At 42.6% G+C, this 14,143-nt stretch overlaps 3 protein-coding genes across 19 annotated transcripts in view; 2 read left to right on the top strand and 1 right to left on the bottom strand.

Moving 5' to 3' along the window:
* The first annotated feature begins 334 nt into the window (after positions 1–334).
* Positions 335–3,627, top strand: SRSF2 (serine and arginine rich splicing factor 2). Of its 8 annotated transcripts, none has more exons than XR_014214778.1 (4): positions 335–970; positions 1,338–1,648; positions 1,946–2,049; positions 2,615–3,627. XR_014214778.1 is itself a non-coding variant. In XM_082204793.1 (3 exons), exons 1-2 carry the CDS (start codon positions 609–611, stop codon positions 1,639–1,641), a joined length of 666 nt encoding a protein of 221 aa, XP_082060919.1. In that variant the 5' UTR covers positions 335–608; the 3' UTR covers positions 1,642–1,648; positions 1,946–3,627. The 8 variants fall into 8 exon arrangements, 3 of the variants coding, with proteins under 3 accessions (XP_082060919.1, XP_082060917.1, XP_082060918.1); XR_014214779.1 differs by having other exon boundaries at positions 1,338–2,049; positions 2,615–2,727; positions 3,192–3,627; XR_014214782.1 differs by lacking the exon at positions 1,946–2,049 and having other exon boundaries at positions 337–970; positions 2,615–2,727; positions 3,192–3,627.
* Positions 3,628–4,302: 675 nt separating this feature from the next.
* Positions 4,303–11,660, bottom strand: METTL23 (methyltransferase 23, arginine). 3 transcript variants are annotated; one of them, XM_082204759.1, is made up of 6 exons: positions 10,799–11,660; positions 10,424–10,624; positions 8,041–8,145; positions 7,084–7,321; positions 4,779–4,863; positions 4,303–4,536 (listed from the first exon to the last, which is right to left on the bottom strand). In XM_082204759.1, exons 3-6 carry the CDS (start codon positions 8,122–8,124, stop codon positions 4,353–4,355), a joined length of 591 nt encoding a protein of 196 aa, XP_082060885.1. In that variant the 5' UTR covers positions 8,125–8,145; positions 10,424–10,624; positions 10,799–11,660; the 3' UTR covers positions 4,303–4,352. The 3 variants fall into 3 exon arrangements, with proteins under 3 accessions (XP_082060885.1, XP_082060884.1, XP_082060883.1); XM_082204758.1 differs by lacking the exon at positions 10,424–10,624 and having other exon boundaries at positions 10,799–11,659; XM_082204757.1 differs by lacking the exons at positions 10,424–10,624; positions 10,799–11,660 and adding an exon at positions 10,229–10,417.
* A 96-nt stretch (positions 11,661–11,756) lies between these two features.
* Positions 11,757–14,143, top strand: part of JMJD6 (jumonji domain containing 6, arginine demethylase and lysine hydroxylase) — an 87,449-nt gene continuing 85,062 nt past the window's right edge. For 3 of the 8 annotated variants that reach the window (XR_014214697.1, XR_014214698.1, XR_014214699.1), the window contains exon 1: positions 11,760–12,085. Coding sequence is in view for 5 of the 8 variants with exons in the window: in XM_082204090.1 (XP_082060216.1) it covers positions 11,957–12,085 (129 nt within the window). In the remaining 3 variants the exon portion in view is untranslated. Of the gene's footprint in view, positions 12,086–14,143 lie in introns of all 8 variants that reach the window. The other 5 variants (XM_082204087.1, XM_082204089.1, XM_082204090.1 and 2 more) reach the window with 4 other exon arrangements.

The following is a 14,143-nucleotide window of genomic DNA, read 5'->3' as shown; positions in this document are numbered from 1 at the left end:
CGCGCAACTTGTAATAAGCATATCTTAAACAATATGCTTTCATATTTGATTCATCAAATTTAAAAACATTGCTTAGTCCTCAGGAGCAGACATTTTTTTCCTGTGTGTGATCACTTCCGGGGTTTCAAACTTAACGGCGCCTGAGCGTCCAAAACCCTGCAATTAAGTTTACAGTATCTCCCTTGACGGCCCACTTGCGCCGCCAGCGCGTTTCCATGACTATTTCGGTTGGGAAAACGAAAACGGATTTTTAATTTGAATCGGCCCAACTCTGGGAGTAGGAGGGGGCAGGGTGGTCTCGCGGTTTGCTTCCGGGTCACCGGCGGCCATTTTGTGGCGCTTAAGTGCTCGGGGAAGGGCGGCACCTCGCTCATTTGCTCGTGGCTGCGCGGAGATGGTGGTGAGCGAGTGAGGCCCTGTCCGCGCGCTTGAGACTCGACCGCAGGTCCCAACACCTGCAGCCCTAACGAAAGAGGCTTCCCGCCGCTACTCCTCACCCCCACCCCTCTCGTCACGCGCCTTCTTTCCCCCCCCACCCCCGTCACCGCTCCGCTTCTCCGGCGTCACCCCCTCCTCCCTTCCCTTCTCCCCTTTCCCCTCCCGCTGCTATGAGTTACGGGCGACCGCCGCCGGACGTGGAAGGCATGACCTCGCTGAAGGTAGACAACCTGACTTACCGCACCTCCCCGGACACGCTGCGGCGCGTCTTCGAGAAGTACGGCCGCGTCGGGGACGTCTACATCCCCCGCGACCGCTACACCAAAGAGAGCCGCGGCTTCGCCTTCGTGCGCTTCCACGACAAGCGCGACGCGGAGGACGCCATGGACGCTATGGATGGGGCCGTGCTTGACGGGCGGGAGCTGCGCGTCCAGATGGCCCGCTACGGGCGGCCGCCCGATTCCCACCACAGCCGCCGGGGGCCCCCTCCGCGCCGGTACGGCAGCGGAGGCTACGGACGTCGGAGCAGGAGGTGAGTTGGGGGGGGGGGAGAGAAGGCCCCGCGGCTGCTCCGGAGGCCAAGGCTGGGCGGCGGGTGGAGGGGTGTATGGAAAGTGGGATCTTTGGCGTGTGAAGGTAAAGGGAGTGATTATTGCGAGCAACTTGAAGTGGCAAACGAAAGGCCTGTGTGCTTTGCGGATCGCTTCGGCTCAGGTCGGCGGGAAAAGAGCTGGGCCACGTGATCCCCGAGGGATCGAATGGGCGGCGCGGAGTTTTCCCCTTTAGGCGTCATAAACGAGATCTGGCCGGGAAATAGCATTGTGAGTTTCTATCCGTTATTCAATCCGCCCTTTTTTCTCCTTTCTCAATCCTTCCTCTAACCCGCCCGCTCTCCGCAGTCCTAGAAGACGTCGTCGCAGCCGGTCCCGAAGCAGGAGCCGCTCCAGGTCCCGAAGCAGATCGCGCTACAGCCGCTCCAAGTCCAGATCCCGCACACGATCCCGGTCTCGTTCCACTTCCAAGTCCAGGTCTGCCAGGAGATCGAAGTCCAAGTCCTCATCTGCCTCCAGATCTCGCTCCCGATCGAGGTCCAGGTCCAGATCAAGAAGCCCCCCGCCTGTTTCAAAGAGGGAATCGAAGTCGAGGTCCCGTTCTAAGAGCCCTCCTAAGTCTCCCGAAGAAGAAGGAGCTGTGTCATCTTAAGAATATGGTAACGTGTCTGGCGGCCTACTGTATTTGCATGCTGTATTGTAGCACTCTAGTGGGTATTGGGTTCTTGAGACAGGATTCTAGCGTAAGTAAATCCTAATGGGGCATGTTCGTTTCTGAGGAGGGCATTTTGGCTTATGGCTAATAAAATAAAATGCATTTTTTTACAGAGACTATATTTGTGTTTTGTTGCAATTAATAGCTTGCTTTTTAATATCTATTGTTTGAGACGCAACCTATTTCTGAAATGACTATTTCTTACTGTTCTTACCCAACATCTGCATTTTCCCCTTTAAAGCTGCGGTCTCCTGTTTGCTTAAAGAATATTGGCCAGTATTGCAGATTTTAACTGATTTGGCTGATCCTCCAGGGACCAGTTTCTGTGGGCGTGTATTGGAGCAGGTTTGTCTTTAAATGTTAAAGATACACTATCCTGTTAATGACCAATCAGTCCTGTGTTTACAATGCTGAACGGCATCCAATATTTTTAAAAGTGGAAGGTGAATTGCAAAAGCTAATGGAAATCAGTTTTATCTAAAGTACAATTGTGGGCTTCTAAGGATATGTAGGGTGGGGAAAATGGATAGTGTGTCTTTAACCTCCCTCAAATTGTTTGGTCCTGTTTTTTCAACGGAAGTGGGCCTAGAATTGTTAAGTTACACAACTATTTAATGATTGTTCAAGGTTTTGAATAAGAACTAATGCCTAATGTGAATTGGGCTGGATTCAGGTTAAGGGTAGTTCGATCTTAGCCCGACACTATGTAACATCAATAATGGAGATTCAACAGTATCAAAAAATTCTCATGCTGTCTACATTAGTATCCAGTATCATGGTGGGAGGTGGGCATTGCACATTTCTAAAACAGTGAGACAAGGCCAGTATTACTAGGAATCTGAGAGCATCCATAAAATATGGAGGACATACAAAGGGGTACTTTGCTGAACTATACCTTTTTCAAACCTAGATAACGTCAAAAACATGAGAAACCTACATAAAGGAAGCCTTGGAGGAAGTACGATCGTTTGAATCGCCAGTCCATTGGAGAGATCCCGGCACAACCAACCAGCTGTTGAAAAGGTTATTTTGTAACACTTTGTCTAACTTTTACTTTACTTTTGGGCCTCAAATGGCAGACTTTTACATTTATGTGCCATTTTGTTGCTATTATTCAAATTTCTTGTAATTTAGTGAAGTGAACGACTACAGATTTCATTATTGGCTTGGATATGTGAGGTAAAATTTTCATTTTTGTTCATGTAGTGCTGATTTTGCAAATAAAAGTGATAACTAACTTGCTTCCTCAAGTTTATTAAAGATCTATGCAGCTGTGATATGCTGAATAGCTTAATGCTGTCCACATGCTCAATTTTTGCCTTTAATCTCAAATTCTGAAATTTTTAATTCAAATGCATTTGCAAATACTTCGTTGAAATAGTATCTACAAGTCAAACGTTAAACTTTACAGCTGACAATTATTTTGAACAATTTGTTTTTATCAGACAAAATTCTAATCTCTTCTCTTATGTATTTTTGTGCACTAGGCGCAGTTGTGTAGCAGTTGAGTAATGCTGGTTAGCTGTTAAGGTGGCGTGTTGCAGTGCAGAGTGCTTGGCTGTTTCCTGTTTTCTCCTGATTGCTCCTGTAACGATGCCTTGTCGTGCAGAAACAAATGGCTGTCCAGTTAATTATAATTGCCTGACAACTGCACTTCCAGTCACCCGGGCCTTGCATAAAAATAACGGAGCATACAGTGAGCACATCTAGCTGGTGGTAAACACACCTTATTTTTTTCCAGAATGGTAAATTAGACCATCTACATATGTGAACTTGGATATAAACAAATGTAATGTTAAAAGCATTTGATTCATTCCTCTGTAAGTACTGATTTGAAGTATCTCTTACAACATTCTATACTATAACCACTGTGTCTGTAGTTTAATAAAACACTTACTTGGTGTTCAGTTTTTTGAACTCTTATATCCTGACTCTGCTTTGTATGTTAGAAGCGAACAAAATCTGTCGTCCTATTTCAGAACAGTAGCTAATGTGTATTAACCTTCGTTTATATATAACAAATCACATTTGGAGTACTTTTCCTTTGAAATTTGTATGAATTGTTCCAGATTTGCAGGATAGGAGTCAATAATGTATCTACAGTACACACTATATAGTAGAGCACACAGATGGGAATATTGCACATAAGTCATTGGAGGTGTTTTCTGGGTAGTGGATACATGAAGTAGGAAACTAAACTGACTAAGCAAATATGCTATCTTAATGTGACAATGGCTGCACTAAAACTTTTTATAAACATGCTGTGTACATTTGACAGCTATGTTGGGGGCAACTGCTACTTCACTGCTTAATGTCGGGGGAAGAATACTAGGGGGGACCCTTGAAATGCAAGGAAAAGCACCACCTCATGGTGCCACATAACTCCATTTACTTAAGAGCAGGGATGGCCAAATGTGGCCCTTCAGATGTTTTGGGACTACAACTCCCATCATCCCTAGCTAACAGGACCAGTGGTCAGGGATGATGGGAATGGTAGTCCCAAAACACCTGGAGGGCCAAGTTTGGCCATGCCTGTTTAAACAGCATCTATTGTAAACTGGCTGAATGTACAGCTTGCTAGTATATCCAACCCAAATGTGTTAGAGGTAAATAACTTTTATTTTAAAACACATCAAAGCAAACCTCTTTTAAACAGTAACAGGATCTGACTTGGTTGCTTTATTTGTTGTGAGGATCAGCATTTCAATAGTATGTCTCCCCGGAAGAGTAGAGCCTGCCAGTTGTTCCTTGTTGGCCTCAAAGGATTGCAAGGGCACACAGATGCTTTCCATTTCCCATTTGTGAAGCAGTCCTTCAATAGTCCAGTCAGCACTGAAAGAAACACCAGTCAGCACTTGAATCTTTATCATTCAATACCTAGGCTTGTGTAATTGCCAACGTATTTTAAAACTGGCTTCTCAGTAACACTTCAAGGTTACAAGTCACAGAACACCTTGTAAAAATACAGAAATTGTAATAAACTAATAGTGTGCACATTTCAGACCAGGGTCCATCAGTATGCCCTGTGAAAATGCTTGAAACAAAATACCAAAATGGGAAATTCGTAAGCATACCTTCTGATTTGATGTGTAGTCCAGAACTGAGCATGCAGATTCTTTTCCATTAGGTAGTGCACTGTACTTAGAACATCTTCAAAGTCTATGAAATAACAGAAGTATTTAATGCAATAATACTGTAAAGTGGTGGCATTTTACTTTTGTGCCTTTTTTACTTCGGTCTTTAAAAACCTAAGCTGCCATTTATTCCATGTTGGAGAAGGGATATAAATGTGTAGAAGTTTGTAAATTCTGTGCACTATATTTTGCTGTACAATGGAATACTGTTATCAGAAGTATAAGTTGTAGTAGCATCTATTCTAAAAAGCCTCTTCATATAGGCTTTGTTCTTTTAGAGTGTGACTTTTCTTTTAGAAAGTCATCCAGTTTTGCACATGAGTTCTGTCTGTTTTTCAGATCTTGACCCAAGTTTCTACAGAATGTGTAGTGAATGGGACTGCCAAACGCATCCTTGGCCCATGGTTATACTGGCTTGGGCTACTGGGAGTTGGGGAACCAAAGGTTCCCCACCCTTGCAACAATATTATTTGTTTATCCTGCTGAATAAACGTGCAACCATTGTATCTGATTCCCATTTCAAAATACTGTTCCCATGTGACACGTGCAGAAAAATATTACACTGTACATACACACACGTGTATCAGGTAGCTTTACATAGCCTTTACTGGTCTGGACTAATTTTTTGAAGAAAGCGCAGGTGGAATATTCTGCCTGTCTACCACATGCCAATAAAAGGCCACAGTGTATGTTCCCATACTGCCATGATAATGGTTATTTGCAGCTCCTAAGATTGTAAAAATTAAAATGATTACAAGCACATGAAAGAGTGAGGAAGGTGTGTTGCTGTCCTGTTTGTGTCAGGTGCCATCTAGTATGCAGAATTTTGCAGCCTTAAGACTGGCAGGTGCCCAATTCATTGTGCTATCACTTGAACAACAATTGAATCAACAGTATTACAGTTCATAGGGGAGTGGGCCATGGCTTGATGGTGTAGACACTTTGCAAACAGAGATGTTGGGATTTGGCTTCATTAAAATACCTTGGGTAATGAGAAAAGTTTGAAAAGTTCACTACATGATATCCACAGCAAGTCGGAATAGATTACAAAATCCTCACAGCCAAGCCGATGAGACTTCAAAGTCCAGCAACATCTGGAGGACCACAGGTTCTCCAGCCCTATAGACTAGTGGTTCTCAAACTTTATTTTTACTACTTTGCTAACAGTCTTGATGGACTTTTCTACAAATTCAAACACACAAAATACTTTTGTAACTACAGTTTTCATTTCTGATGTGCTTCCAGCTTGAAGGGATTTTTGTTGCTGTTCAATACCTGTATTTTTAAAACCACAGCATTATGAAAATAGTGGCCCCCAGGTCATTGCATTCTTATCCTGCTTAAGAATCTGGCCCTGATCAAAACTACATCCAAAAGAAAGCGTAGGACCAAGTTGCTTTTTTCACATAGACCTTTAGCAATAGAAAATGCTGACCAAGATGAGTAATGGTCCAGAACAGCTTCATGTTGGCCATTCTGTTCTTGTCAGAAGGAAGACTGGAATATAAGAAAATGAATTCATTTTCTTATAATTGACTAATGATACTTAGTCTGATATATATAAATGAAAAGCAATTATTTGCTACTTTGCTAGATATTAAATACTTTGTTAAATTTCCATGAGTCACTAATTCAGTAATTTAAGAAAAGCTCCCATTTACTTTGAAAGTTGCTCTATCCTAGTATACTCTTGCAGTGCTTCAAATCAATGATTTACCATTTCTTTCATTGCAAAGCTCCCACACTTTGTGTTTTGATGATAGTCTAAGACCAAGTGCTCCCGAAAGTTTTAGGAATTTCAATATATTAGAGACTAAGTCAAAGTTCATGTCAAATACTTAATTCACAAATATTCTAAGAATGACACCTGGACCTTTAAGCAGGAAGGAATATCCTTTTTTATTTTAATTTCCTTTGCTAGTTTCCACATCACTAGTATTTTACTGCATGGCAACTATTATCAGTGTACATAATTTGCATGTGGAACCACTTTTCCAATATTTGCACTGTTAACCACAGCCTCTGTGTAAAAAAAATAGATATATAAATCAAGGGGAATAATATTTTCTTCACCAATTTGGATAATACACATGGCAGACAGGATTGGCCAAGGAGAGCTGAGTAACTACTCAGGTTTTTGTAGCCACCATTCACACCAATTTAATTTGGTGTCAAATTCTATGCTATGCTATCTTCACACAGATGCTCAGAACATGTACAGCAGTAGATAAAACTTTAGAATTACCTTCTGGTTCGAAAAAAATGTCGGATGCCAAAATAATGTCTACTGGAGGTAAGGCCAATAGACTGGGTGATACATGACCCCAGGTGAGTCCTATGACATATACTCCTGAGAGGTTATTCATCTGGCAGCTTCTTTGACAGTTGTCCAAACACTGAGGGGATTCAGCGTTATCTGACAATATAATTTCTGCTCCGCATTTTGCTGCCACTATCCCAGGAAGACTCACACCTGCTCCAATCTAAACAGAGTAAAAACTTATTTTTAACACCAAATACATGTGTAATTAGTTCAGAACTTTAGTACAGCATGGGTGTGTTTTTTCCTCATGATCATCGTTAACTGCTAAATGACACAAATGAAAACATACCAGCAGTTTACTCACTAGAAGCCTCTGTTTCATTGCACAATCCGATTTCTAAGGTCTTTTTCTACTTAGAGCCATCCTAGAAAGCAGTAATTTAATCTTTGATTAAGTGTTTCCTTCAGAAATGAACTGTGTCAACAGTTGTGGTCTGGTCTACATTTGCTTGTTGCAGTTTTTAGCAGGAAAGCTTGAATGGGGAAGCAGGTATAATAGTGCATGGTCTGCTACCCTATTCATATGGTCCATGTCCCAGAGATTTATGGAACTAGGGATTCCTGAATACTATAGAGGATTTTCCAGTGGATAGAGTTGATCCTGTCAAAGCCCTCTCTGTTGCAGAGAGCTAGATAACATCTGAAGGGTCACACCCATGTTTTAAAAACATAGTATTACTTTATTTTAAAATTATAATTTCATACTATAAACCTATAATCCAAGGTGCTGCATTTCCATGTGTGTTTTCAGGGCCTACCCTATTCCTGTGACTAATCTATTTTCACTTTTTAATTGTAACCAGCACTGGGACCTGCTGGCAAAGGGCGGGTAAATTTTATAAAGATGAAGATGATAATAACATGATTACGATGATTTACCTCCAAAATTCTCTTGCCGCAGACTAGTCTTCTATGAAACCACACATATTGGGCCAGAACCACTGCACAGGGCCAAACATACATGCCATATTGGGGATCAAGGACCTGAAAAAAGGACATCTTGCTGTAAAACATGGTTGCTTCAGAAACATCTTTTAAAGAAACATGATACAAGTGCATTTTAAGTTTTCATCAGTTTTCCTTTTTGTAATGGGATTTTTCATTAGAAATCACATACAGTGGTACCTCAGGTTACATATGCTTCAGGTTACAGACTCCGCTAACCCAGAAATAGTACCTCAGGTTAAGAACTTTGCTTCAAGATGAGAACAGAAATCATGCTCTGGCGGTGCGGCGGCAGCAGGAAGCCCCATTAGCTAAAGTGGTGCTTCAGGTTAAGAACAGTTTCAGGTTAAGAACAGACCTCCGGAACGAATTAAGTACTTAACCCAAGGTACCACTGTACTGAGAGAGCTGCAATTGCAGTTGTGTCAAGGGGGAATCATACTTGTTTTGTAGAAGACAATTGTTTTTTTTCTTCTGGGTGTCCATAAAAGGAGTTGCTGTCATTGATCAGCTATACAGTGCCAGTGAAATTCAGTGAAGCAAAATGATGGTTGCTGGTTGCCAGGATAGAGACCCAACGTAACGAATTTAAAAAATGATGTAACACAACAACTGAGACCGTTAACTCTTATTTAGATGGCCAAGCAACACTACCATGTGTAATGACTCCAGGATTCATTAGAGTCTATGTAATCTAAAGCGCTGTTACAATCTTATACAAAAGAGGCTAGCAGCAGCATTGAACATTTGCACATTTTAAAGAATGTCAGTGTTGCCACTATTATTCCACCAGTAACGTTAACTCTTGTAACTTTATCATAGTTATAGTCAGTGCTTTTTTTTCCCTAAAAAAATGTTTAGGGGTACTCTCTTTTTGACTCAAGAAAATCACCATTTTATAGTTTAAATCGGGAAAAATAAATACAGTACAGTAAATGGACAAAAGCACAAAGATTCACAAAATATTTAGAGGTATGTGTCCCCCCAGAATGAAAGCACTGGTTTTAGCCAATGTCAAAAAAAGAAAAGATGTGTTATGGAAGCATTTGTCAACCTTGCGTTGCATTTGCTAAATTAACACATAGAGATAAGAAGTCAAATTACCTATAAAGCACTTGTGCATAAAGGAAAAATTCACAGACAAACACACATACTCTTCCTATTATTTTTAAAAACATAAATGCAAACTGTGTTGAAGTTTCAACCCAGTCTGGCACATCACTGAGGCATGAACCATACATAAACATGCGCAAATGGTCGATACAGTGTATATATGCTGTGATTTGTTTAGTTGTGAGAGAGTAGAAGTGGCAAAGATCTGCAGAGCAAAAAGAAGCTTGAAATACAAAAGGGACTGAAAAAAATTCCTGAATTCATTGATTTGTCCTACAAAATGATCACCTGTACCTTACTTCAGTGATTCACAAATAATGGAACAAATTGTGCCAATGGATCACAGGAATATTATGGCAGAGCCATCCGATTTCCAGCTGCTGGTGAATGCTAAGGGAAAAAATCAGCATAACGGACTAACAGTGCAGTCTTGTACATCTCTACGCAGAAGAATGCTCCATTTAGTTCAATGGGATTTATCCTCATGTAAGTGGGCACAAGGTTGCAACCTAAGTGGTTTCCACTTTCAGATCAATACTTGAAATTTAAATAGTCCTGAACTAAGACGAAATGTCGTCATTGTTACCTCCTTGTCAACAGATTTGAAAATAGCAATACTTTTCTTTTGCAACAGAATGTCCTGCCAAACCTTTGCAGGGAGGGACTAAAATAACAAGGCTACCTTTTCATCTTCACAATTCGTTTTACTTTAAAACGAAGCTTACCACACACACAAAACATTTTTAAAATCCCATAAAATTGCCCTTAGTTTTCTCCTAGAGAAAATATGAAAACAACTAAATAAATTAAGCAGCTTTCATTAAAGTGTCTCTAAGTGGCAAGCAACACCAAATGATTCGTGTGCAATTTACTAGTAAATGCAGACGCATCTGATACACATATTTCTGTATATGTATCTCCTGCCCCATATTTCTTCAGCTTTAAATTGCATAGTTCCAAATTTTGCTTCCTGCAAATACGCATTTAAAAAATGATGATGGATCAGCACCTCAGGAATAAGCACCACTAGCTGATCTCTTTCTTCTTCCTCCTCCTCCGGATGCTCTCCTGCAAACCTGTACTCCCTCACACTGAATTTGCATTCCGGCTCGCACATGGGAACCCTTTTCCCGGCAAGAAGGAAAGCTCCCGGTACATAGACAGACAACCATGAGGTGCTTCCTGAGCATTGGCTGCATCTTACTCGCTATAGACTGATGTCTAAGTGGACCATTCGCAGTCAAGAACGTTAAAGGCGTCTTCCGGCCAAGCACCCTATCGCAGCCAGTTACGAGGAGGGTGGGATTAGGAAAAGCAGCAGACGGGATGATGGAGTTTGTGCTGCAGCAGTGGTCCCTCGCCTTTTAATTTTTGTTTTATTCAGTCTTCATGGTTCGAAGTACCGCTGTTGGTTCAATTAATGCATTACTACTACGGAGTTTAAAAAAATAATAAAAATAAAAACCCGATGAGGTGAAATGCAGCTGACTGATAATGGCCAGGAGCTTTCGTGGATCCATTTAGATGCATGGAAGTTTTTAGTTCTTGGTTCTTTTTAAAGAACTTCCGTGGGACCTACTTCCATCCGATGCACGATATCAGGCACCTGTGATCAGACCCACGTTGCGACATGATCCTCATCCCTGCGCAGAGTCCGGTTATGTCTGGGTTGGACGCAAATAAGGAATGCCACATGTTGTTTCCAAGACATATAAAGCACCTCACCCTGACTGAGCATATCCAGCACGCTTTGTCCATAATGCTGCAATCGTTTGCACACTTGCTGGGACTGAGCCACTGACTTTAAGTATGATTCAACATGCATTGTTTAACCATCTCCTCGAGCGATGGTTGCAGCCTTTCATGCGTCTCTTTCTTTCCTGGAAGGGGTAACTGTCGTGTAGCAAAAACGAAGGGTGGGATTCGACGAAGTTCTACTCAGAGTACACCTACTGAAATTAACTTGAAATTAATTTGTTCTTGCATTTCAGTGGCTCCCCCGAGTTGAATACCACTCAAAGAGTTGTGTGTGTCCCCTTATGAACACATGCATTGGGGCAAAAGCTTTCGTGACCTCAAGGCTGCTTCACGGTGCATTTGAGGAATCTCGAGTCCACGAAACCTTATGCGTTAGGATTAGGTCTTCACGGTGCCACATGCCTGTGTGATTGTTTCTCTTCTTTCAGCCTCTCCTCCCTTACAATCCAGACCGACATTGGGAACAGGCTTTCTGACTCACGCCAGCCAGCCACATCTTATGCACCGTTCCTCCCTAAACGGCAGTGCAGTTCCCGTATTTTTTTTTTTTTAATAATAAAAACAACAAAAACGGCAAGAGCCTGCCACAACTTTTGCACATTTCACTGAGGCGACGCAGCCCCTTGAAAGGTGGGCGATTGATTTCTCAAGATGGCGGCGGCGGAGGCGGCGCCGCTTCCTCCGCCTCCTCCAATCCTTCCCTCTCGGCGCCCTCTTTCCGCTGCCGGAGTCATCCAACCGGCGCTGCCTGCGCAAGGGAGGGCCGAGAAGCGCCGGCCAATGGGAAGGAGCGATGCCTGGAGCGAGGCTGAGGAGGCGGCGGCGTTTGGCAGCGGAGCAAGGAGGCGCGGGCGTGAGGTTTCTGGAAGCTGCGGGGCGCTGCTCCTTCGGGCGGGGTGTCTCCGCGGCGGATCCGTAGCCTGAAGAGACGGCGGACCAAGGAGGAGGAGGAGAAGGCGAAGGCGCCGGCAGCGGGAGCATGAACCACAAGAGCAAGAAGCGCATCCGCGAGGCGAAGCGGAGCGCCCGGCCGGAGCTCAAGGACTCCCTCGACTGGACCCGGCACAACTACTGCGAGAGCTTCCCGCTTAGCCCCGCAGCCTGCAAGGTGAAGCGGGCGCGGGGAGGTGAAAAGGGGCATGAAAATGGCGGGGAGGGAAGGGGGAGAAGGGCTGTGGGGCGCAGGGAGTCGGGGAGAGGCTCAAGGCCGGATCCTGCGTGAAACCGGGCAAGGTTAGGCAGGTGCCAGTCCTACCTAGGGGCAAAGGGGCTTAACCCACAGCAGCCACCCCGTGAACGCGTGCCCGTTTTCTTTTTGATTCATCATAAAACCACATAGGGTGTGTGTGTATACACACACACTGTATATAATGTGTATACAGGTATGGGGAAAGCAGAAGTCTTGTGATCCCTTAAAGACTAAGGTGTATTGTGGTGTGAACTTTCCTGGACTGGAACCCGCAATCACCAGAGGCTGCTTGTATGCACTTGCATGCTTCACTTAACTCTGTGGCGCAAGCTGATAGATGTCAGCTTAGAAGCAAGCTACTGTACATTGTTCAGTGGGGTCTCCTTTCACGTAAATGGGGTAAAGCTTTAGTCTTGTCAGTGCAACTGTTGCTGCAGATTTGAGGTTTGGCATTTAAAAAAAAAGTACTTTGCAAGAGCATAAGTAGCTGCTCTTTCCCTATTTTCTTCCATTTTTGTCCTGCTTTCTCTGACCATGGAACCTAAGGTGGCATATAAGTGGTTTGCCAGGCGGTGTCAGACTGAACACCTCCATAGCTTCAGCTATGTGCCTTCAGAGCACACCCTGGGAACAGAAAGCCGTTTGGGACTGTCTTGCCATCCATGGTTCTTTATTTTATATGGTACAATGACCCAGAGAGAGTGAGCTTATGAGTATGCTGTGAAAAATGGTAGAACACTTGCTGCTGGAGATCTGGGAAATAAATCAGTTAACTCAAGAACATCCGTATTCTCAAGAAACTGTACAAATCTTGTCTCAATAGTTTTAGAACAAGCAACACAAAGCAGAACTTGTTGTATACAGCATTCTAAATTTGCCAGGTGCCAAGAACAGTTGTAACCAAGTGAAGATGCCCAGGAGGTTCAAGCCTGGGGATTCTTGGATCTTGACTGTCTTCACACACTAGCAACACATCCAGTTGAATTCTATCCATTATATTTATCAGCACATATAGAATGAATTTTAAGAATGAAAAAGTGTTACTGAAAAATACAACTTTTGAGTTGTCTGGCACAGCTGCCAGAAATGGCAGCTAGACATTCTGTTTGGGCGACTGTAATCCTGGTTTAAGGAGTCATTTGCTTCCTAGTGTATATATCTGAGTTTTTAACACTGAATAAGTTTCCTTATGTAACATAGAATCCTGTGTCATCTTTACAGTGGGTAGTTATCAAGGAAACATGAATCTAAGGCTTCTGGTCTCGTTCTATTTTTTGTATCTGTAACTCTACTCTCGGAGTGGAAAGCAACCATTTAAAATTCAAATCATAAGCACACCAAAAATAGTCTGTTTCCAAGAATATTATGGACCATAAAATTACTCTTAATGTGCAATCCTCTGCACTTTGAACTTGGTGGGGCTTCTGAGCAAATCTCCATATGATCAGACTTCATGTGTTGCAGATGTTTACAGATCTGACTGTTTGACATAACTTGGTTATCTTGAAACTTTGGAATCATTATGGTGTGACATAAATGTAGGAGGGGGATCTGTTGATGTGTGTTGAAATACAAAGTAATATCTTATCTTAATGCATAGCAATTTAGACATGAAGAGGAATGGAAATTTCCATTCAAGTACTTCACTATTAGTACAGAGAACTTTTAGCTGTAGCAAGAATCTTGGGTGACTTTGGATTAAGTTGCAATGTTTTCTCTATCCCTCTGATTTCACTCATTCTATACTTTTCAGCAGTTAGGATATTGTTAGTGCTGTACCTTATTTTAATGAGGAATAAGAATAGAATCATTTAGAACTGCATGTTTTCAGTGTAGAACAAAATTTATGTGTTTTGAAGCTTTCCTATCTAAAGGGGGATCTGTAATTGTCAGTTTTATTGCTATATTTTAAATTCCTTTGTACACTGAGGCTGTATTTGTTTATCTGAGTAAGTCCTGCTGAAATCAATGGGGCTT

The sequence above is a fragment of the Podarcis vaucheri genome, assembly GCF_965113315.1.
Source record: "Podarcis vaucheri genome assembly, chromosome: 2".
NCBI lineage: Eukaryota > Metazoa > Chordata > Lepidosauria > Squamata > Lacertidae > Podarcis > Podarcis vaucheri.
Note: the sequence above shows the minus strand (reverse complement) of the source record. Positions and strands in the feature narration are given on the sequence as shown.